Here is a 24,872-nt window from a genome sequence, read left to right on the forward strand (position 1 = left end):
TTAGGGATTTGATGAGTATGAATCACTTTAAATTAAGGAATTTAATTATGATTATATTTCATATGTAAGCGCTATAAATAGAACTATTTATATTATAAACTCATCAAGTAAATAAGAGTAAAAATGTAGCTCTTAAGACTTTATTTAGTAAATGTAAGTCATAGACCGAACTATATAAAATTTTTTGTGTTTATATATTTTCTTTATTTCACGTACGTTGTCTTTAATTTCTTTTACAAATACCTTTTCTTTCATTCGTGAAAGCGGTAGAAAACACATAGATTATCAATAAAACATGTAGAAATTAAACAAGTTTATCAAATTAGAAATAGTAGTCTTAATTTATATAAAAATAAAAAATAAGAAAATCGTGAAAGCCTGAGGGGCTGGTGACTTAATTCACCCCCCCCCCAAAAAAAAAAAAAAAAAACAAAAACAAAAACAAAAAATTCGGCTTATAAAATAATGCACAAACCCACTTGAAATATCATGCAATTATCGAGTAATACTATGAACCAAAAAAGAATTTGTCTTGTAATTCGTAGTATAATTTTTGGTTGAATTTATATTTATATTTTCCTTTGTCGGCCAACTAATTGACAATAAAGGGAAGATTATAGGATCCAATATATCCTGTTTATGTTTGAACCGTGCGACTTATATGTTAAGAGACAATTCCATAATTCCATTAAAAAATACAACTAACCAAAGCAATACGCAAACACTCACGAATTTTGACTCATATTGCATGCAAGGATTTCTTTTTGGAAGAATAATTTGGAATACAAGGAATTTTTTATTTTATTTTTCTAATAATACAAGGAATTTCTAACGTACTTCTAAAAACATTAGAAAACATGTAACAAAATTTCTAGTAATATATGTAATGATATGATGATGATTCTTTAAGTCACAAGCTAGGCATTATATATATATATAAAAGATACGTACACATCTCTGAAAATTAAGCTCCGGCCGATCCCCCTCCCCCACCACCAAAGAAAATAGAAAAGAGAAGAAAACAAATTTGCATATATATATATATATGATGATTGTAGTAGCATGCCGCAATCTTTGACTTTGAACATATATATATATATATATTTATACACGGCTGAATATAAAGAAGTTGGTGCGAATTGAACTTTTTCACAAAAGTAAAGCAACCCACGTACAAAAAGGCACATTTTTCGTTATTAACAACATACGGCAGGTGGTGGAATTTTCACTGTAAATCTTGTTGTAAGCCGACATACAAATATACAAGACATGAATGGCATGCAGAAAATCAAATTTCGATCTCCGGACAAGAAAATATTCGGACATCATTATCTAAGAACGAAATGATCGCCACTGAAGGAATTTTTGTGGAAAGCAATGCACGACCGCTCCGGTGCGTCTTAACGTTAATTATGGCTGTTTTTCCTAAGATTTCATAGAGGCTACTGCAATGAGTATTGCATGTTCGGCCATTTTGTACGTCAAAGGGTCCTTTATTAACCTTCTCGAATCAGGACTTTTAGGGCACGTTTAGTGTCGGCCAGAGTACTCTAGGAGCAGGCGGATGGACCAAAATTGTACATGAAATGAATATAATGGTACGTATAATTAACGGAGATTTAATTATAGGTGTCAAATCAAACTTATTATCAATTGGAGACATGAAACTTTAATCAGGGTTATCCCTTAGCTTTATGATTAGACATGGAAGGTTTTTTCTTCTCAAGGCACTCTAATTGCAACTTTTGACTTGATTACTAGTGGATTGGGTGCATGGATGGCCTCAGGAGGGTCCAAGGAATCTTCAGAAGCTGTTCACCTTAATTAATAGAGGGCTGAAATAAGTTTAATGACCCCAGTTTTAAGTAACTTTGGCAATTATGTGATAATTAAACAAATTCCCACTCAAACAATTTGGTGTGACCGCTTGATGCGCCCATTCATTTTTCATATCATTCATGTTGTATTTTTAATCCAATATGATGAAATAATATATCTCTCATTAGAGATGGTAATGAGTATAAAATTATATAAGTCAGCTTTTACCTGTTAATGTTTTTTATTAGATTTGGAGGTTGTGTTTGCCAATCCTTATACATGTCGCATGTTAGGTTCAAGTCGTGTTGATGATATGAGTATAAGACTATATAAGTCAATTTTAATTAATTTGATTCATTTAAATCAAGGAATTAGACCTCTCAACTCTAATTCACTAATTTCGTGTTGAATTCGCAAGTTGTGTAAAAAATTGTTAACCCTAATCTTAACCGACGATTTTTAATATGTTTAAAATTTCTTCGCTCCACGTGTTACCGAATCCTACAGGTAGCATGAAAGTTCCATGCCCTTGATGGCTAAGTGGTTAATTATTTTGGCGACAGGAAATGTTGTTTACTTTTTTCTATGGAGACAAGCAAAAGTTTCAGACCCAGGCACAGGACCTAATCATTTGGGGGAAGGATGAAGGGAAAGAAATGGGGTTTCCAAAGCTTTACTTTCACTATCATTTTGTGATCATCATCACTTGAAAAGGAAGCTTTATTGTTGGTTGATTGGGACTGTCTGAAAAGGACAATGCCTTTATAGGAAAATACCATGCCAGTAGCTTCCCCTTCCTCTTCCTCACTCTTTTAGGGCACTGTAATTTATTTTCCTTCTTAATTATATGGTATACGAAAATGACTTCTATATATGTAAGTTATTTATGTAACCATCATCGTGGCCCATGCAAATGACCTGCATAAAGTTCACATCACAATATACAACTCATATATGATCGATCAACTGCATCGATCTTGTATAAATTCGATGCATTTAAGCATCTAAGAGAAAACCATGATTTATATTGCAAGCTGAAGCCTGAAGGAAAGCTTCAGTTGATGTGATTTATATAGAATATCCATTAACAAAAAGCTTCTGGTAAATCTAACCCATCCCATTCTCTGATATGCTGCTTAATTCTGATCAGTTGATGTCATTCATATAGAAGTTGGCCAGTGATCGAGTATCTATTGAAAAGCTTTAATAATTAGCTAGATGTAATTAATCCCAAATTTCTGATATTATTTCTCGTTTTGGAGTTGATTTACACAAGTATTATCTCTCTTATGATCTGTTATAGGCCTACTGCTAAGTACAAAGGAGAAAGATAATACAAAAAATTAGGGCAACTGCTCTGTTTAAACCACATCGTCGACCCAACTCCCTGCAATAATATTAGCCAAAATAAAAGGTTCTGCATAAATTGTTTGACTATTTTATGCTGTGCCAAAACGTTTAATTAATAGAGCATTCATATATATTGGACTGGCCAAAATAGCCGTAGATAAAAATACCTCCCCATCTGGCTAGTTAGTACTTTAGCTAAAGAATTGGCTAGCTGCTACCTTCTTAGCATTGTAATTGAATAATGCATAAAAATAATTAAGCGATAATTTCACTTAATGATACCGAACTATTGACCTTTTTAACTTAATTAAGGGTATTGGACTTTAAAATGTCTCAATTAGAGATACTCCATTAGGATTTGTCGTTAAATCCTATCAAAATTTTTAAAATACCCTTTGTTTATTTTTTTTTAAAAAAAAAATTTAAAAAAATTATTCAAATATTCATGTAAGGATATTTTTGCAAATTCCGTTAAATTCTGACTAATACCTAAATCTTAGCAATTTTTTTTTTTTTTTTTTTTAAAAAAAGAAATGAACTTTAAAAATTTTGGCAAGAATTAATAACAAATTATAACAGAATATCTGTAATTGAGACATTTGAAAAATTGAATACCCTTGTTTGAGATATTTAGAAGTTCAGTACTCTTAAGTCAAAAATGCCGATAGTTTGATACACTTTCAGTACTCTTAAGTCAAAAAGGTCGATAGTTCAATACACTTTCAGTACTCTTAAGTCAAAAAAGCCGATAGTTCGATACCCTTAAGTGAAGTTATCCCAAAAATTAATTTGGTTATTTCTCGTATATCTTTAAGAATAGTGAGAATAGATTTTATATATATATATATTATTCTTTAATTTGTTAGTTGCTGATATATATCCAGCCTATAACAGCCTCGTTTGAGAGAGAGAGAGAAGTGGACCATAAGGGACATGGATGTATGTAGACTGAAGTGGACCATGAGGGACATGAATGTATGTCGGAGACATCATGGTGACGTAGCCACACGAGGACTTAGGTGTTCAAGAAGTAACAGTACTAGCAGCTGTATGGGCCGTCGAGAGTGAGATAGATGATGTCGGACGTATAAAACATGCAACATGACATACCATACGAGGAGTTGTAGTTGATAGAAACCCCTTGCACCTGCACTGCCACCGGCGCAGTCTCATCACTTTGATCTTAATGACCATTCACAACGCTTGCCAGCTGACAATGATAGACTACAATAACCACAAACTGTCTCCAAATGAAAAATATATTATATATTAAATAAATAATTATATAGATTTTTTTTGTAAGTCAATAATTATATAGTTATAGTGAGTAAGCTTAATTAACTAGTTTGGAATCATATGTTAGGGGAATATTAAAATATTAAAATAAATATTTATTTTTATTATTTTTATCGACTTAAATTTTTGAAATAATTAGTAATTTAATATGAAATTAGAACATAAATTTTAAATTCTACATTCTATTTTAATTAAATATTTAAAAAAACTTCATTTAATTCTTCTAAACTTCTATTACTTTTGTGACATCCATTTTAACGTTTAGAAACTCTCAATTACGTGTACTGAACTTTCAATTTTTTGCAATCTCACCTATTTTATTAGGGTTTAGGGTTAAATCAAACGGTCAGATTGTAAAATAACATTTTTATACCCATGTAAAATTTTTAAAATTACTCTTATATTACAATTTTTTTTTTTAAAAAAAATAAGAGTATTTTGAAAATTTTGCGTCCATATGTTAAGATTTAATGAAAAATTATAACGGAGAGATGAGATTGTAAATTTTTTAAAGTTCGATACACTAAAATGAGTAGGAGTGGGCAAATTATCCGACTACTGCCTATCGAACCAAACCGAACCGAACCGCCTACCAACTAATTTCGGTTTGGTAGTTAGTATAACATTTTGTTTCGAAAGTCGGTTCGATTAAAATTTTAATCGACTTATCGAACCGAACCACCTTTTAACCGACCAATTAACCAAACCAACATAAAACAAAACGACGTCGTTTTAGTAAAAATGAAACGTTCGATCTCTCTCTCTCTATCTCTTCTTTTAAAAAAATCAAAACGACGTCGTTTCATTACCCATGTTAACCGACTTAACCGACCACCTATTAACCGACTTAACTGACCGCCTACCAACCAATTTAACTGACTTAATCGACATTTTTGAAAATACAGTTTGTCGGAATGAAGTTGGTTAACCGAACTGACCGAACCGATACCAGCCCCTAAAATCAAGAGATTTTTAACTATAAGAAGGAGATTGCAAACGTGATTTCCTCTTAAATCTTCTATATGTTAAATTTCACTTGTTAAAAAAAAAAAGATAAAATATTAATTAAATTATTAATCACTCCACTATGTGAGATGTAGTTTGTAACAGGAAAAGTGAGAGTTTAAGGTAAGAGTTTAGCACTTTGAGACCAATTACGAACCAATCAGACTGTAATCCCCAGTTGGCAAAGGAGTTTGGAACTTTCCAATTTTGGTAAAAGAAAGATGGTAGAAAATAAGGAGACATGTTAGTGAAGACAGGGTTTGATTATAAATATTTTTAATGAGTATATGGTGGCCACTAATCTCAATCATTCTGGACCACTAAACGTGAAGTTAAAGTAATAATTTCGTACTTTCCAAACTAATTTTGCAAGAAACTGGTTTCCGATTGCTATCAAATTGAAGGGGGTTTATGCCTGGTCATTTTCGACCTTTTTGACTCTTCTCTCTTTATGTTGTGATATCGAAACCTTTGTCCAGACTCTAGATTCTTTAGATAATTGAGCAAAACCCGAAAAAACCACCTCACTCTTCCCACGCGCTTGGGCAGAAACGGTATAACACGCATAGGAAACGGAAGGAGACAGCTAAGAAAGGGCAGCTAGGGGGCCTCAACAAGTCAAATTATAATTAAGTTCACTCTTAATTCCTAAGCACCCATTAATTCTCGATGGCGTATTAATTCTCCATGGCATTGATGGATGATATGACAGTCATTTACCAAAATGGCCAACAAAATATTATTTACCAAGCAAAAAAAAAAAAAAAAAAAAAATAGCTCCCCATATGACGTATGTGCTGTATTTTACAGTATCTAAGTCAAATCCTACGTATATACAGGAGAGTAAATAAGATAATTTGAGGAGTTTTGGGCCGTCTTAGGTTAAAGTGGTCGGAAAAATTCTAAATCTTTCAACAAACGCCAACCATGAAAGACTAATCCTACTCAAGTACTACTTCTACCAACTTGTGTGTTATCTTAGAGATAACTTTTGATCAAATCACATCATAATAAGGAATAAGAGTAACGAAATATCAAATTAACTAAGACTAACTATCTACTTATAAATTAAAAATAAAGGAAAAGAGAAAAGAAAAATAAAACCTACCTATATGATATTACTCATCCCATTCTCATGCTCAAACGAATCTTCAGACGAAGGAAATAATAGACTAATTATGGGTTTATTTTATTAAAAAATGATTGTTGTACAACAAATAAACTTTTTTTCAAACTAATAATTGGATCTGTTTTCATACATGTGGGTCCTAAATAATCAATGGTTTTTTTTTTTTTTTTTAAAAAAAAGTTGTTAGAGTTATATAAAAGTTGTACAGAAGTTGTAAACGTATCATATATATTTCACGATTATTAATGTGTTTTGGAGGGTTTTATTTTTTATTTGAAAAAGTATTATGATGTGTCAAAAAGGTAAAACGATTTTTTTTTTTGCTTTGAACTATTTGTTAATATCTAACTTGATATTTTTTTTGAAAAACAAAAGATATAAAAAAAAAAAAAACAAAGTCATTAACAGAAATTGGCTTATAGTTCTTGTCGTAAATGTAATAAAAAAAAAATATTAGATCACGCCGAAGGGCTATTAGAAAAATCCCATTTGCTTTCAAATGTGGGTTTGATTAGAGTAACCTAACGTACTTTAAATAAGAGATTAACAAGTGGTTTATTTTTTTATTGAATGTTTTTCTTCAATCATATGTGGTTTTTTTTTTTTTAGTTCTAAATGAATGATTAATTCAACAACATGTGTAACTATTTTATTTCAAAAGCAACCGACCCTTTGATGCTTCAATTTCTTTCACATTCCGACAAACAAATTTTTTCCCGTGTGATCAAAGATCTCATGGGCCCAATCCTTTTTTTTTTTTTTAGTATAGAATTGTTTAAAAAAGTGCTTGTAAGCTCCATAATTTTGAATTGAATATTCTAAAACAAATAATCCTTAATCCCAGCCGTGCACTCAATCATGTTCCTAATTAATCTTAATTTTGGTTGGCATTAAGCCATTAACCAATAACCATCAAGGATAAGTCAGTCAAGTCGGGTGAAACCGAAGTCAATGATGTAGAAATCCATATCGGCTGGTGGTGCAGCGGAGCATGCTATCATTTACGTGGACTATAAAATAAAAGAAAGACAGACAAAAAAGTGTTTTGGCCAAGAACTGTACCCATTGGTCGTATGTGCGTGTGACTGGGTGTGTCACGCTGGCTGCGTATTTTCGAAGATTTTTTGCATTTATAGCTGCCTACTTGTAATTGTCGGTCATGGTTACGCCTATCATTTCAATGCCTCCAATCATTCAATTTCTCGGGTTTAACCGGAATTTGCTACTCCGATGACAATCGGGGAAGGTCCGGGGCCACGTGGGTATCAAGTATTTAGTTTGCATTATTGCTTGGCAAAAAAATTATTTGTAGTTAAAAGATTACAGGATAGAATCATAAGTATAAAATGTATAATAGATAAATTTTAATCAAAGTTTTTCTTTTAAAATTAGTATGGAGAATTTTCTACAATTCAATATATTAAATTGACATTTTTATATATATATATATGATTGTCATATACATTTTTAACTTTCACATACAATTTTAATAAGAGTGATAATTTGAGTTCGCGTGTATGTTTTAATTATTGTCGATACATGAGCATAAAACTATATAAAATTTGACTAATTGAATTAAATAGGTCAAACCTCTCAATTATAACCCGTTAATTTTGTATCGAGTTTGCAGTTCGTGTCAAAAATTAACAGTTATAAATGTCTTGTGTCGAGTTTGGGTCATGTCGATGCATGAATATAAGATTATATAAGTCAACTCCAACTCGGTTTATTTAATTAAACGAGTTTGACCCATCAACCATAACTCTCTAATTTCATGTTAGGTTTGTGTAAAAAATTGACAGCCTTAATTTTTAATAGAGCATGTCAATCGTATGCATTTTGAAAATATGTCAATTTAATAAATTGAGTTGGAAGAAATTTATCTAACCCAATTTGAAAGAAAACTTTATCCATAAGTTTTTAGCATCATGACCGCCCAAGCCCCAACTTGGTATCTCCCCTGCTCAATTTATACCGTGACAAATATACAGATGATGCTAAGAAAAATAAAAAATAAAAAAAGAAGGAAAAAGTACTAAAACATTGTCAATGTCTCCCCAAAGGTAGAAAAAAAAAAAAAAAAAAAACCCAAAAAAAAAAATGACCATAATTTTTTTTAATAAGACAAAATGCCCCTATAAAATGGTTAGTTGGTGGTTCGGCCACCTTTTATTTAGCCAAAGGAGGTGATCAAACCACTCCTAATTAGCGGCTAGCCGGGTTGCCATACCCAAACCACTACTCCCCCTTTTTTTCTTCCTTTCATTTTTTTAATTTTTTTTAGTATCATTTTTAAATGTTGTGGTAAAGTTAATTGATGCCGAGTACTCAACGCCATGTACATATGTTAAAATCTTATTAGGTATGACATGGCCGTCAGCTTACAAGACGTTATTTTTCACCGTTAAAAAATCAACTGATCGGAGAGAGTGATTTGTTAATTATACATATGTTAAATAGTGATTAATTTGATGCTTCTAAAAAATTCTAGCGCTAGAGTGTGATTTGATAAAAAGGTCAAGTTGATCGAAGGAACTTGTACAATATTAATATTTTTTTCCCCTTAAAAAATGCATTGATCCAAGTCCTACTACCTTTGATCTTTTCCATTCTTAGTTAACTGTTTAAGAAGAACCTGTCTAGAACCTGTTCAAAATGCAGTGACAAGAACCTGTCTAGAACAAGGTGGACAAACAAATTCATATCTTGTGAAAAGCTAATGAAACAATTCATATTATTATACTCCATAAACTGCTCTATCATTAACATTAATTTATTCCTAACACGTTGTAATTACTTATTAATAAAACATATCATATTGTATGTGAAAAGCTAATCAATAGGATATATATATATTTTACAGCGTCAGTTTGTACTATGTGGTTTCAGATTTAAATATGGTTAATTAAGTAGTGTTAATAATTGTATATATAAACATATATTACTATATACCGCCACTTGTCGCTTGAAACTTAAAGCTTACTATATCCATGGTGAAGGAAGTACCAAAAACAGAAAGAAAAAACATTATATATATATATATATATATATATATATATATATATATATATATATATATATATATATATATATATTTTCTTGTATTTTTCAGTGGAAGCCCATGGCAACCCTTATCTTAAAGAGTCAAACATATTCATGGAGCCCACGCTCATTGACGCACTGTGTCGGTCGGACGACTTTGTAATACTTACTGCAAGTCTGAAGTTAAAAAGCTGTTTTTTTTTTTTTTTTTTTTTTTTTTTTTTTTTTTATATATATATATATATTTTCTTATTTTACATGCCCTGAAAACTCATCAAATATTGCACTGCACCGCGGCTTGAAAGGCTGAAAGGCCACCGCCCACCGGCGAACATGTGGAAAATAAAAATGTTTTCCGGCTTCTGATTTTTCTCTTTCAAAGAAAGAGGCGCCCCAAAATCATATTAATTATAAATCTATGGTGGTAGGTCGGGACTCAATTAAGTTAGAGGTTCTAGACAATTAGTACAATGAAGGCATGAACCACATGCATTAAATTATTGAGTTACGATATTTTTAATCAGGATAAATGGGTAGAATTTTCTTACTTGAAAAAAAGAAAAAAGAAAAGGGTTACGATATGTTAAAGTATTAATTAAATGATTAAATTTAATTTTTTTTATTGGCTTAAACCTTTTGGATAAACAGTAATTTAGCATGGTATCAAAGCAGAGGTTATGAAATCGAACCCTGACTCTATCAAGTTACTCCCAATAAAGATAGTTTGAGTCCACACGTGAGAGAAAGTGTTAAAGTATTGATTAAATAATTAAATTTACCTCTTTTTATCAATTTAAACTTTTAAAACAAGTGGTGATTTAACACTCCCATCATAGAGCTTTTTGTTAAAGATTGAAACATAAGGTACCTTTACTATTTTTTATTATTGATGTAAACTTAGCCATATAACTGTATTTTTACTCATTAGTACACGTTTATGGAGTTGTTCTCGTTTATATGACCTTTATGATTTTCTCTACAGATAGAGATATCTTAAAAACCAATCCAGTCGAATGCAAAAGCAGCACCAGATTTGCGTAAAACCCACTTGATTGCTTCACCTTCCTCAGCTCTCTCTCTCTCTCTCTCTCTCTCTCCATAACTTGAACTCTAAGTATGATTTATCCTTGTCGCCTTTATATCAACAGAAAATTTTCTTGATTTTTCCACTCTTGCAACAGAGACATATATTCCCACCTCTGAATCTTTTCCATGCCCGAGAAATCAAGCTAGCTAGCAGAGGCATAGTACAACATTGTCCTCACAACAGTCTTTGCAGGATGGGGCGACATTCGTGCTGCATAAAGCAGAAATTAAGGAAAGGCTTATGGTCTCCTGAAGAAGATGAGAAACTTTTCAATTACATAACAAGATTTGGTGTTGGTTGCTGGAGTTCTGTTCCTAAACTAGCTGGTATATATAATATAATTCTCCAATATCAACTTTGTATGTTCTTTTTTGATAATTCACCAATATCAAAGAATCTAAATATGTTCGATGCTTGCAGGATTGCAAAGGTGTGGAAAGAGCTGCAGATTGAGATGGATAAACTACTTGAGACCTGATTTGAAGAGAGGAATGTTCTCACAACAGGAGGAGGATCTGATTATCAGTCTTCATGAAGTTCTTGGCAACAGGTAATTTGAATATTAATTGTTGATAGAGAATGGAAATGGGTATTCATTGTGTTTGAGTTCTGAATTTTTTTGGGTCAATCTTATTAGGTGGGCTCAAATTGCTGCACAATTACCAGGAAGAACAGACAATGAGATTAAGAACTTCTGGAATTCTTGTTTGAAGAAGAAGCTAATGAAGCAGGGGATTGACCCGACCACCCACAAGCCAATAAGCCAAGTACTTGAACCAAAAGAGGAGAAAAAATGTACAGAAACAGCATCTTCACACATACCACAGTCTCTAGGATTTCCAACTGGCTCAACCATGGCTTCACAGAGTCCAGCATTTCTAGTTGACGACTCGAATTTCTGTGATGGTGGACTAACAGAAGCTTCAAGATCAGAGCATTTCATGTACAAGCCTGCTTTTGATCCAATGTCATACTTTGAATTCCAAGCGGTTACCGATTCAAATGGGTACAATTCTTCAAGTTTCGTTCCTCAGCATCAGAAAATTTTTGAGACATATTCCAATTTTGGATTCACTTCAATGCCGAGTCTGACAAATTCCGACCATGGAAACTTGTCCGGAACAGAGTTTTCTGACAACTCTGTTTCAAGAATGAGCTCCTTTCTTATGAATGATGTGAAGGAAAATTCCAGCAATAGCTCAAACTTAAGCAGTTACGCCGGATTCCAGGTGAACAATATGGTGGAAAATAATGCAGTCTTCTCATGGGACGAGGAGAACAAGTTAGACTGTTTGTTTCAGTATCAGGTCAATGGGATAAAATCCGAGGAATTGAAGCCAATCTCTTGGCAAGAAGGTCAGCTTCATGCTCAAAATTCAGTAGATTTCAGTAGCTATCCGTCAACGTCGCTGTCAGAAGATCTAGCAGGAGGAAATTTTGATGTCTTCCAGCAGATATGAACTGTAAATTCCCTCCCCCCACCCCCCGTTTTTTTTTCTTTTCTTTTTTTTTTCTTTTACTTTCTCCCTACATAAACAAATACGTACACAAAGATGTTGATATTACGGGGAATTTCACCTGAAAGTTTGAGCTGAAGTACTTTTTTTTTTTTTTGGCTTCGTAGGAGATCGATAATAATCATTTAGCTGATCTTTCTTTGAGATTTGATTTGTATTTCCTTTCTTTTTTGTATTTGTTTCCAGAAAGTTGAAATAATGTATATGATTGAAATTAACTTGGTCGTACTAATCTTTCCAAGCTGTCTAACTAATTCACATTATTAGATGCTTTTTTCGTGCCTTTCTTTTTCCTGGCTTAACCTAAATGATCTGAACCTGGCCACCTAGCGAAGCAAAGCCTTCCTCTTCTTTTCTTCTTATTTGAATCTTAACCCCAATTAAACCCATCTGAAGTTTCATCATCATTATTATTATTTATTTATATATATATATATATATATATATATATATATATATATATATATATATATATATATATATATATATATAAAACCGGGGTAGGTTGAGATTGTGATATATATTTTGAAGCGGTACTGGCAGAGGTTTAATAAGAAGATTATCCGGGCCTATAGAATATACGGGATGTTAATTTCCTAGCATATGAACCCTCCTGCGGGCTCCAGGCCCCCCCATGCATTTTCTGAGTCGCTACAAAAGGCTAAAATTGGCTGTCCTCTGTATTATCTGCATTATTGGAGAGAGAGGAGGGGGTAGGGTCTCCAACCGCAAAACTATGGATGGTCTGAATTCGTTTTATCATCTTTTGGTTTCAAATGTATTGAGATGCTTTTCACTGGGCCTGCAATGGCTCCAAAACTCAAGATAGTCAGAGCCATAACTACAAAAGTTTATTATAAAATGCATGCAGCTTGTGCATGGGAATGGCCTGAGCGATATTTTTCTTTTTCCCTCTTTTTTCTTCTGGGAGAGAGGGACAGAGAGAGATGGCAGGGGCCTTCCACCTAGTCCGTGTCCTGGCATGGCCCCCCATTGCTTTAGGAAATTAGAGACTATATAAAGTTTGAAAAGGTCAATGTCCTTTTTTTCTTCTTCTTTTGGGTGTAAAAGATATCTGAAAAAGGAAGAGGAACGTGACGATTTCTGGGTTATAATTAGTTAGATAAAAAAACTTCGTAGATGATTTTCTTTTTTTAAAAAAAATTTTTTGATTGAAAAAGAGTTATGATCCGATATAAAAGTGAAAGTAGTGGCATTGATAACCCTTTTTAAGAGGGTGTTTTTTGTGTTTTGATCGAAGAAGTGTTTTAATGTGATATAAAAATAAAAACAAAAACAAAAACATGATCAGACAAGGCTGATCGATGACAGAAACCCTTTTCCATGAACCAGCAGTACTGTCTAATGCATATATATATATATATAGCTAACCTAGTTGATCGAGTAATTTCGAGTGACAGATCGAAAGCTGCTACAAATATGGACCAAAGACAGCCAAAATGTGTGAACAGACTGCATGCGGCCGATCCCGTATAGGTTGCTATAGATTTGAGCTAAATAATTCTCCAAAGCAAGCTCATGTAATTGACAATATGATTATGACCAATGCCTCGGTACTCATCGTTGGAAACTGATAGATTCCAAAGACCATGTTAGTTGTTAGGGTCATTATCAACTGATCAATTTAGAGTTATTATTCTGTAATGTCATTGTTGGATGTAATTTTGCAGCTTCCGCACACAAAATCCACAAATTAAAAAGCTTGCCGACTTCAACTATATAAAGAAATGGGCCTTCACCCTTTGAACTTTGAAGCCATCGCCCTGGAAAAAGCTCGCATCCCGACAAGCGGAAGATTCGTTAAATTACCGCTTATCTAAATGGTTAATCGGATTGGAAATAGATTTCTTTACATGTGTGAACATTCAAATTCTCTCTCAATAAGTGAGATCCGGCGAGGTTGCTGCGCAAAGGTTGAAAGTAATTAAGACATTTGCTTTGATACTCAATTAAATCATCATTTGTTTCGAAAACTTAAACTAATTAATACAAAGTAATAAATCTAATTATTTAACTAAGCAAGATTAAAGAGCAGCATTCTTGGTCAAATAACGGTGTCCGACAAGTGAGTGCTTTTACCATGGTTTTCCTAATGATAGCTGTATCATATAGTCGTTTTTATCTTCAAGTTTTCAACCCCTCTCCCCTCCCCCACAAATAGTAATAATAAATAAATATAAAAAGTTAAAAATAAAAAATAAAAATAAACAAAAGTAAAGATGAGGCATAAGAAAGCGATGATGAGGAGTCTGCCCGGTATTCATGAGTGTCCCTTTAGTTGGCCCACTTTGGGAACAAATAATGCTTAGCTAATTACATCTAAGGGTCACTTGAATGGACCTAGACAACAAATTTTGAGTACAAACTTAATGAGATTTCACTAATGATACTTTAGTATATATATAAGGGTGTCCAAAATTGTTATCAAAATATAAGGAAAACTTTGATTACGTACCATTTTTCAACTGTTATAACTTTTGCAATGTCTTCTTCGAAGCTTAACAGTTTGTAATTTGAGTGTCCGAGTCCAATCAATGTGGCAGTCACTTTCAATCACTCACTGCCATTAGGTTTTTTCGTTAACTCAAATGATTAATAAGTGAAATATTCTTTATACCCTTGTAAAATTTATAAAAATATAAATATACATTTAATTAAAAAAAAAAAAAAGATGACCCGCGGTCTAGTTGTACATGGGCGGTGGGTCAATTAAGAACCACGACCCGTTGTGGGTCAGTTCAAAGGCATTGCAATTAATGCTGTGGGTATGTGTGTGTGTGTGTGTTTTTTTTTTTAATATTATTCTATAAACGAGGTATTTGGGTTATTTTTATTTATTCCACTAGGTTTTAACATAAAATCTTAACAGAGAGCGTGATTGAAAGAGGCCTAATACCTTGGATACCCACATTGCAAACATTTGAACTTTAATAAGAAGACATTGCAAAAGCCATAACAGCTCGAAAGGTAAGTGGAGTTTCGCATAAAATATAAGTTACGTTTTACAAAATGAAAAATTAACAAACTCTTCTGCCCGGCTAGATTGAGCAAATCCCCCACAAGATGAAGTTAGCAGGTAATTAAAATTAATTGTTTTTGGCATAAAGGTGAGGAGGAAAGAGCCTGTCTTAAGATCATATAAATGGGGACCTTAGTCCGAGGAATAATGGACCAAAAAAATAATTGGGAGGATAGAAGCAAATTAATATATGCTTATCGATCGGATATGCATATCTATTTGGACCCTTTAAATAATGTTGTGAGGTTGAAGCATTCGAGGATGGTTACTTGTGTCCATCCCTTTCTTCTGCCAAAATCAGATGGGGGCCATGGGAAAGGAAACTAAAATCGAAGCTATAAAGACATAACAAATAGTCGATCGTCTGAATGCTTAACAAGCTAGCAGATTGTTCCATGTTTTCTTAAATTCAAACCTAGAACAGATTGCAGGGACGTACGTACAAAAGCATCTGATTTGCAGTTTGACAATTTGGGTTTGTAGTAATAATGAGGCTAAACGTGAAAGGGGAGAGATAAAGGAAAAAAAGCTCCTTTCTTAATTTGAAAGTTTTATCATAACTTCTCATCAAAGATAAGCCTACCAAGTTTTCACGTCCCAATTGATTGATTGCCCCTTCCTCATTCAAACCCCAAAAACTAGTGATTACATGTTTGATCATTGTCTCTGCCTCTGCATTGAATCCATTGCAAATTTAGTTTATTACTTGGTTTAGGAAGTTAGGTGGAACGGGGAATATTTCAAGCATTTTGAATACCTCTGTTCGTTCCCTGTCCATTGCTTCTGTTTGAGGCATCAACGTCTCAAAGGCCTCCAATTAGCAAAGGAAAATTCACTTCAAAGTAACATTCAGCCAATCCAAAATGGCAGAAGGCTAACAACAATATATCTAAGCTATTTATATCTGATTGGTTTCTATAAAGTGCATGTTTCCAACAATGGACGTATTGGTAGATGCAGAACTGAGCAATATTGTACTGCAAAAAAGAGAGAATGTCAAAAACAATGGACTCTGCCGGGGTGCCGGCAGGGCATAACTTCGATGGTTAAGCCGGTAGGGTTTGAGATAGGAAATAGAACTGCACGCTTGGAATATGAGTTTTGAGGTAAGGGCCAAAAGCCCTTCAAACTTACCTTTTATAGTGGTTCCAATGTAATTGCGGCCCTTCGTGTCGTGTCTTAGCTTTCATGTGTGAGTACCTCCATGTCCATGATAGCCTCGGCTTAAGCCCATTATCCTTTAAATTAGGAGCATATCCTATGTCGTAGACCCGAGCATGGTTTCCATTATTAGAGCACACTTCATTGATTTGTACTAATGACACGATGTCACAAACTTCAAAATTCCAGAAGAACATGAAATGCATTAATGTACCCAAGAGAAACAAATTTAGCTTGAAATTTGGCATGAAATTTTGTACTACTTTCAGCTCTTGAATATTTCCTACAGAAGTTGGACTATAGCATCTGCAACTCACATCAGTGTTACCCAGAAATAATTCCACTCGAAACTTGCACCTACAACACCAGCCTTAGTTGTTGGTTAAACATAGAGCTGAAGGGCTTCAAGTCAAATTCTTAGAAAATGGAGACACCTCTTCAACTACAACCAACAACCCTCTATAAGCTTTTGTTATTTTTTTTCTTACACGTTTAGGTAGTTGACAATGTAAAAAGATCTTTATAGTTTAATTTGCCATGCTACTAGGGCTAACAATTCGTGTTGGCATGTTGGGTTCAGGTTTGATCGACTTACGAGTCAACCACATATAAATCAATTTGAATACGGTCCACTTAGTTAAACGGATCAAACTTTTCAATCTTGACACAACTCATTTAAATAGAGTGTGACGCGACATGACCCGCATAACCCATTTAATAAATAGATCGTATTGGGTTGACCTAAACACAACAGGTTTCGACCTGTATGTGAATTTAGATGCAACAAAAGAAAAAATGAATTTTAGCCTTTAAAAGTTTTTTTAATTGTAAAAAAAGAATTATTTAATTTATATGGGTTATGTGAGTCACTCATGGTTAAGTGAGTTAACCCGAGATTAACCCATTTATTAAATATGTTAATTTGGGTCAACACCAATTGACACAAACGTACCCAATTATAACAACAAAGCCTCAATTTTAACTGAGCGGTATTTGGCTGCATAAAGTTCATCTTATTCCAACTCCTCTTATATCCTTATCTTCATCAGCTTCTTTGATCTTATCTTCAACAGTTTCAGCAGCTTTCATGATCTTCATGATCTTCGGGTGGTCTGTTTTGGTTGGGTGAGTATTATCTTCAATAACTACCTAGACTCAATTATAGACAGACTTACATTGACCTCGATATAAAAGGATGAACCAGGTCTCTGAATTTCTACACATGGACTTAGCCTGGTCTGTGGTTTTAACTCACTCCTAAGCCCTAATCCAGCTCCCTAAAGCACTGAAACGAACACATTATGTGAACTACTAGATTTGGAAGATCGAATAAAAGTATTTAAAGTAGCATTTAATGCAGTTATAACTGATAAAGACAAAAATAATAATAATAATAATAATAATAATAATAATAATAATATATATATATATATATATCATTAAAGAGTGGCATAGTTCATACAACAGATTACAGAATTTTGAGAATCACCAAGGCCTTAAATGTATGGAACGAAACCTACTGAACTGCATGCCTACATACAATGCATATATATGGCGCTTATGTCACTTGTTTTGCATTTCACCTTCTTCACACCACTCTATGGCAAGAGATCGGCTAGATAACTTTGAACTCTGACATAGATCAGGAGAAGGCATGACTCGTAGTTTATCAAATCAGTTTTCCTCAACCTGGTCAGTGCAGGTGAAACTACAAGATTATAAGAAAGTATTTAGAAGTCCAGAACAAAAAAGAAGATCCTTGACCAATAAGGATAGGTTCCAAGTCTGTAAAGGTAGTGTTTCAATCAAAGCATTAACTTCACCTTGTAGAAATAGTTTGATCGTGCTCAACATAGACAAACCACAAATTGTGACAGTAGAAAAATGACTAAATGGTGAAGATGACAATAGAGAATTATCAATAATATTCTTGTTATGGATTAGAAAATAAATGCAGGAAAGTTTTGGAAGTACAAGTGTACATGCCATTATATATTATACCTGATTAAACATCGCGGGTTAATTTCTTGCCCAACCCCAAATGATATTATTGTTACCAAGGAAAGATATAATTGTCTTGACACAACTGTAGGGAAATTAACCACATAAAGTGACCATAATTGCTAAAAACGTTAAAGAAATGCAAATAATTGTGTATTATGTACTTCTCTTGTATATTTTTTGTGTACTCGAGCTTTTCTTCTTCATCAACAATCACCTTCAAAAAAAAAATTATTATTCAATAAAAAATAATTGTGTTTTATGTCTATAAGAGGAACAATTTCTAGAACTATGCCTAACTAAAATATGAAGCCTGCAGTAGCATCAAATGCTAAAAAGAATGACGACAATTTAACAAAGGAAAACAGACGACCATCAATTGTTGCCTCACTCATGCACTTAAAAACATGATAAGCTTCGAAACTTTGAAGTGACCCTGATAGAAAAAATCAGTAAGCTTGCAGCCCATCCAAATCAGTCTACAAAGAGCACAAAATAGAACCACAACCATAAAACAAACTTAATTACTTACAACCTCCCTTTCAAATAATATTTTTCAAGCCAGTGAATAAAATCAAAGTGGGGCAAAAAGTCATAAGGGCACAAACATATCAAGCGTGAGAAAACATAGGAGAAACAAGAATTGGTAACTCTTTAAGAATACAACGAGAAAATTCCGTCAAATTATGTGCAAACAATTACAGGTACATTTGAAAACATCCACTCATATAACCAAATTAACTCAACTAATTGATACAGTTATTGGGTATGATGATTCAATACAGTGAACAACAGGCTATTATACAGTCAAATTTTGTTTTTTTCATGCTCAGATTGTATCAATCCGTTATTGGTATGTTACAATCTAAGACACACTCACATGGAGGAATAGTTCTAGCAGCCAACAAAGTGGCTTTAGGGTGCATAAGGCTGCCTGTGGGGATGAGCTCCAGCCTGATAAAGAGTGAGGTGGTGTATGGCCTTGGCAAACAGTTCCCTCAAACCAGGATATTGAGCTACAACAGAACGGGCTGCACCCTCGAGAACATACAGTGCCCGTGCTTGCTCGAGGGCCTTGCTATTGCCAACGTTCAGCGCAAGATAACACAACAAAACGAGTCCGGGCATTTGAGCCCGGTCATTGTTCCGCAACAGCTTCATTAGCGGTGAAACCCCATCAAACTCTAAAATCGCCTTCGAATGCTCCAGGCAATTGAAATTCTCCGGGCACACAAATTTCCCCAGTGCAACAGCAGTCTCCATTGCCACCTCCACATTCTTACCACCAAGCTGCACAACCAAAGGACCAATTATACGTGACTCCCTCGCAGGGAAAGTCCGCGCCAAACACCCAATTGCTTTAATTGCAGGAATTTGCAATGTCGGACTACTCCCTTCTTGAATTACCCTCAATAGCTGATCCAACACCGCCTTTGCAGGCGGCGAACTAGGCTTAAAAGCAGCTCGCCTAAGGTCGGGATTGGATTCTGCCACGGCAGCTATCTCCATCACCGTCATCAAACAATTGAGTTGCAATTCTTCTCTCTCAACCTCAACAATCTTGGCTAAGCAAAGCAACCCTTTTGTCTCTGCAATTTTCCTACTATTTCCCAAACTCTCTTTGGACAATTTCCATAGCGCCTCTGCGCAACTGACCTTGACCTCAAGCTTTACCTCAGGTGTCTCCGACTCCCACTCCCTCTCCTTTCTATTATAATGGCCACCACCTCTGCTACTCCCATCGGAATGCGAATGACCCAACGACCCACTAATGTTATGATAGTTTCGTGCTACGCTGTCACTCTTAGCTAGCTCTTTGTTAATCTGAACAAGGGAATGAATGCTGGTCTTACCGGACTGAGGCTTCGGATCGTCCATAACCGTGTCCATGGCCAGCGTCGACACAAGCGGCCTCGTCGCGTTCTCTCGCGCGAACTCCTCCTTCGCTTCGGGGTCCATCTCGGCCATCAGGGCCACCAGCTTCGCCACCGAGGTCTGAACCCTGGCCGGAGAGTCCCCAAGCACCTGAACGATCACCGGAACTCCGTGCGACTCCACGACGAAGCGCACCCTCTCCCGGTCGGTGGCGATGTTGCAGAGAGCAGTGGCGGCAGCGATTTGGGCCTCGGCGGAGGAGCCCTCCTTGAGAAGCTTGAGCAGCGGTCCAATCCCTCCCTCCTCGACGATCATCTTCTTGTTGCGGTCGTTGTCGCTCGCTAAAGAGGCGAGCGAGTTGGCGGCCTCGGCGCGGTCCTTGGGCTGGCCCATCTGGATGGTGGCGGTGTAGGACCAGACCCAGGCGAGGATGGGGTCGTTGCTGGCGATTGGGGGTAGGGAGAGGCCGGTGCCGTCCGAGTCGAAGATCGAAAGCAGCCACTTCATGTCGCCGATGGAGGACTCCAGGAGGCTCGAGACCTTGCGGAAGTCAGCGGTGGTGGTGATGGAGAAGACCTGGCGGAGGACGCCGCTGTGCTTGCACTTGCGGACCAGGGTTATGGCTCGGTCCAGGTTCTTCGCCACGTCAGCAACGATCCGCCGCACGGGCCTCTCGTAGAGCGTTTGCGTTGCGGAGGCGTGTCGGACCGTGGAGCGGAGCATCTGGGCGAGGCGGTCCACTTGCTTGACCAGCTCGGCGCAGTCCTGCTTGGACGACTCGGCTTCCTGGGCCAACTTGATGACCCGTTCGGCGAACAGAATTGGGAGCGAGAGTTCATCTTGGAGGGTCTTTTCCTCGCCAGGGGCCGGCGCAGCCATTCCTGTTGCAGAGGAGTAGGAACTAGGTAGGTTGGGTGGCGACCGTGAACGACTGAAAATCTCTTTTATTACCAATATAAAAATAAAAACTCTCTTTTATTAATCAGCGTGATTTGGGGAATACTTTTAGTGTGACTTCGGTCAAAGCGGGTTAATTAGTGATAAATCGCTTTTATTTATTTATTATTTATATTTTTTTTTTAATTCTATAAGAGGACAAAGGGATTATGGTCTGCTGACTCATCCGTCCACGTCATTAAGGTGGGAAAGATTCCTTTTAGAGAATAACTTCTATTCGGTGGTGGCAAAAACCACCACTTTTTGCCCACCAATAAGAAGTTGACATATCAGCATGAAACAAATAAAACACAAAAAATGTAAGTGTAGGCAAAAACACCGGATCATCTCCTTCCTTTACTCTTTTAATCTTTAGGAAAAGAAAAAACAAAAACCAAAAATCCTCCTCCCAGCCACTACCCTACGCGGCCACGCCGGACCTCGAGATCGACGGCAACTCCACAGCCGGATCGGCTACTCCACGGCGTCGGAACTCGAAGGAGAAGAGGAACTTGGTGAGTAGTCCCTGTACAGGAAGGAGAAGACGAACGGATCGGCAACTTCTTAGACCCAAAGTTGGCCGGGGGTGGTCGCGTGGCCACCCCTGATCCATGGGGCAGCCGTGCGGCCATCCCTGGGGTCTGGGGGTGGCCTTCGGGCCAACCCTAGATCCATCTAGGGCTCCCCCGATGGCCACCTCATGCCCTGCGCGGCCACCCCCGACCACTGGGGGGTGGCCGCGCAGCCACCCCCAAGGTCTGGGGTTGGCCCGAACTTGGGGGTGGCCTTCGGGCCAACCATTCCGTCAGTCGGGTGGACGTCGATCTGTAGGAGGAGCAGCGTTCGGTGGCGTGTTCCGACTCGGGAGTTGGCAACGTGTTTTGGCCTGGGCGGTGCTAGCAGCATCCAAACACACGTCGGAGGAGCAACGTTCGGTGCCGTTGGTTTTGGCCTAGCTGGTGTTCCGACCCAGTCGGTGGCAGCGGGTCCATTACGGGCGTTGGCGGCATGGTCTGGTCTAGGCGGTGCCGGTGGTGTCCGGCCTAGCTGGGGCAGAATGTCTTTGAGAGGGAAATGGAGCAAAAGATCCAGTGTTTCAACAGCAATTGAAATTTTTGAATTTTTTTTTTTTAAGATGACGTGTCAAAATATAATTGGATAGCAGAAAACCCTTGTTTTATGCCATGACATGACAGAATGGGCTCTTTTTCTTTTAATAGGAAAAAGAGAAAAGAGAGAATGAGGTGTCAGCTGAGAGTCTTCTTCTTCTTCTTCTTTTTCTTCTTTCTTTTTTTTTTATTTTTTTTATTTTTTATTTTTTATTATTTTTTTTGTGGTGAAGGGGTCAGCTGAGAGTCAGATCAATTGAATTCACCATATTTAGGCCTCAATAATGAATTCCACTTTAATAAATGGCGCACGTTTATTTTTCAAGATTCTGCTTCTATGCGGTACTAAAAAGTACCGCATAGATGCTGTAGTTTAAAAACTACAGCGTTTTGCCATTTACTCCTAGTATAAACTTAAAACTACCGCATGACTTAAAAAGAACGGCACCGTTTCCTAACTTTACTAACAGCACCGTTTAGCGTTTACTAACATGACTAACGGCAGACCCAGAGAAGAAGAAGACCCCGATCTTTGTTGTTCAGGCTTGACAGAAAGAACCCAAAAACAGAGGAAGATGTTATTATAGGTACTTGCATTTCAAAATTTTTGCTTGAATAAATGTGTTCATATTTTCGGGGGGTCTTTCTTCAATTTCGGTTAAGAAAAATGATCGTTACATTCAGTAGCTAGAAAGCCCAGATCTTTGTCTATGTTGGATCCAACTATCATAATGCCAAACGGTTGGTTCTATAGTTCTGGAATCCCTGATATTATCGCATGGATCTTGACTAAAATCCCTATTTTTGTGTGATTTCGTAGAACATGTTTTGGTTGGTTTTCTGGTTCTGGAATCCATGATATTATCCCAAATATCTTGACAAAAATCCCTTTTTCTGTGTGTGATTTCGTAGAACATGTATTGTGCAATTGATAATTTTTTGTTAACGGAGATAATTTATTTGTGTTGGAGAAATAGATTGTCATTTTCCCAAGCAAACTTTTGTGATGTGGCTAGTCATGAAAAATTGTTGAACCACAGGAGATCGATTAGCTCAATGGGCATTCAGAGGAGATATTAGTTGTGGGTATGGAGTAGAAAGCCGAGATCACTTCCGTACCAGAATTTGAACAGATGTCATGGGCTGGGAGTGGATGTTTGGAGGAAAAAATCCTTGCTGCCAACACTGCAGATTGTCTATGTTAAGCATGGAAGTCATCAAAAGACAGAAGATCAGATTTAAGGAACGAGTCTTTGTTTATTTGCCATAACTGGAGTATCAAAGAGTTGTTTTTTTGATTAGTGGGATTGAGTTTCTTTTAGGTTTTTTTAGTTGGTGTTTGGTTTCTGAAGAATTACTGATACTTGGTCTTTGTTAGTAAGTGGTTGCTGGGTTTTGATGGGTTACTGGTTGTTTTGGGATACTGATTTTTGCTTCCTTTTGTTCAGCTATTTTTATCTGTTTGGGTGTATTTTGTTTTCAGTTGTCTATGGAAGCAAAAACCAGTATTTGGAAGTAGAGAGTCTGATGTCATCTTGGCTTTGGAAGTTCTTCATATTTTTCATTCCCGCTGCAATTGTGCAATTGAAAAGTCTTATATTTGCTGTGATGTTTACGCTACTCAAGTCAGAGACGTTAGGCTGCTGCTGTTAGTCATGTTAGTAAACGGTGCTGTTTAGTGAAGTTAGTACACGGTGCCGTCCTTTTTTAAGTCATGCGATAGTTTTAAGTTTACACAGAGACTACATGAGTAATGAATCCTATTTTTCATGTTACAAAAGTAATGGGGATGGTGAGATGGTCTACATCTATGAATACTAATCAATGCTACAAAATCTACTAAACATCTATCTTTCAATCTCATGAACGGGGGAGGGAATAAAAAGAGCTTGGAAAAAATAGCATTATTTTCAATTTAAATATTTTTTAAAATTCTACCATACGAGTATTATCACTTTTTAAATATAGTAAAATATTATAAATACCAGGTTGGTACAAATGATAGGTATTGGAACTCATCATTCACTACAATTTTAAAAAAATTGTAGATTATCGAATTATGTCAATTAAGGTTGTTTGTTGTATCTAACGACTTAAAAAATGCTACATATTCACTACAATTTTAAAAGAATTGTAGATTATCAAATTATTTCAATTAAGGTTGTTTTATTTTGCAACGAACGACTTAAAAAATACTACCTATTAAAAATTGTGGCATATTACTAAGGCAGCCAAAAACCAAAAGGTTTTTTCTTCACTTTTGAAAATTTGATTCTTTAACAAACTGAAAGATAGTTTTTTACCCAAAGCCTTTCTACGATATAAAACTCAAGAACTTGATAAAAATATACTTAATTACCATTGGTAAGATATCACATTTTTAATAAGTAACATTTTTCAATTTGTACTATGCAAGAAATGACCTCAATTTACATAATTTAAGAACCTATAATTTTAAAAAGAAAATGAAAAAGAAACCTGTAGGCATCTTAATCCTAAATATTTG

The 24,872-nt window shown here is 35.8% G+C and overlaps 2 protein-coding genes across 7 annotated transcripts; one reads left to right on the plus strand and one right to left on the minus strand.

The window, feature by feature from the left end:
* Window positions 1-10,594: 10,594 nt before the first annotated feature.
* Window positions 10,595-12,406, plus strand: LOC133875359 (transcription factor MYB20-like). Its single transcript, XM_062313471.1, has 3 exons — window positions 10,595-11,053; window positions 11,148-11,277; window positions 11,365-12,406. Exons 1-3 carry the CDS (start codon window positions 10,921-10,923, stop codon window positions 12,185-12,187), a joined length of 1,086 nt encoding a protein of 361 aa, XP_062169455.1. The 5' UTR covers window positions 10,595-10,920; the 3' UTR covers window positions 12,188-12,406.
* Window positions 12,407-17,867: 5,461 nt separating this feature from the next.
* LOC133875197 (uncharacterized) lies at window positions 17,868-21,294 on the minus strand. 6 transcript variants are annotated; one of them, XR_009901439.1, is made up of 4 exons: window positions 19,327-21,294; window positions 18,611-18,663; window positions 18,447-18,531; window positions 17,868-18,153 (listed from the first exon to the last, which is right to left on the minus strand). XR_009901439.1 is itself a non-coding variant. In XM_062313232.1 (2 exons), the coding sequence occupies exon 1, from the start codon at window positions 21,198-21,200 to the stop codon at window positions 19,362-19,364; it is 1,839 nt and encodes a 612-aa protein (XP_062169216.1). In that variant the 5' UTR covers window positions 21,201-21,294; the 3' UTR covers window positions 17,868-18,134; window positions 19,327-19,361. The 6 variants fall into 6 exon arrangements, 3 of the variants coding, with proteins under 3 accessions (XP_062169216.1, XP_062169215.1, XP_062169217.1); XR_009901438.1 differs by having other exon boundaries at window positions 17,868-18,134; window positions 18,447-18,663; XR_009901437.1 differs by having other exon boundaries at window positions 18,447-18,663.
* Between the last annotated feature and the right edge of the window lie 3,578 nt (window positions 21,295-24,872).

This window comes from Alnus glutinosa, chromosome 8 (assembly GCF_958979055.1).
Source record: "Alnus glutinosa chromosome 8, dhAlnGlut1.1, whole genome shotgun sequence".
Classification (NCBI taxonomy): domain Eukaryota; kingdom Viridiplantae; phylum Streptophyta; class Magnoliopsida; order Fagales; family Betulaceae; genus Alnus; species Alnus glutinosa.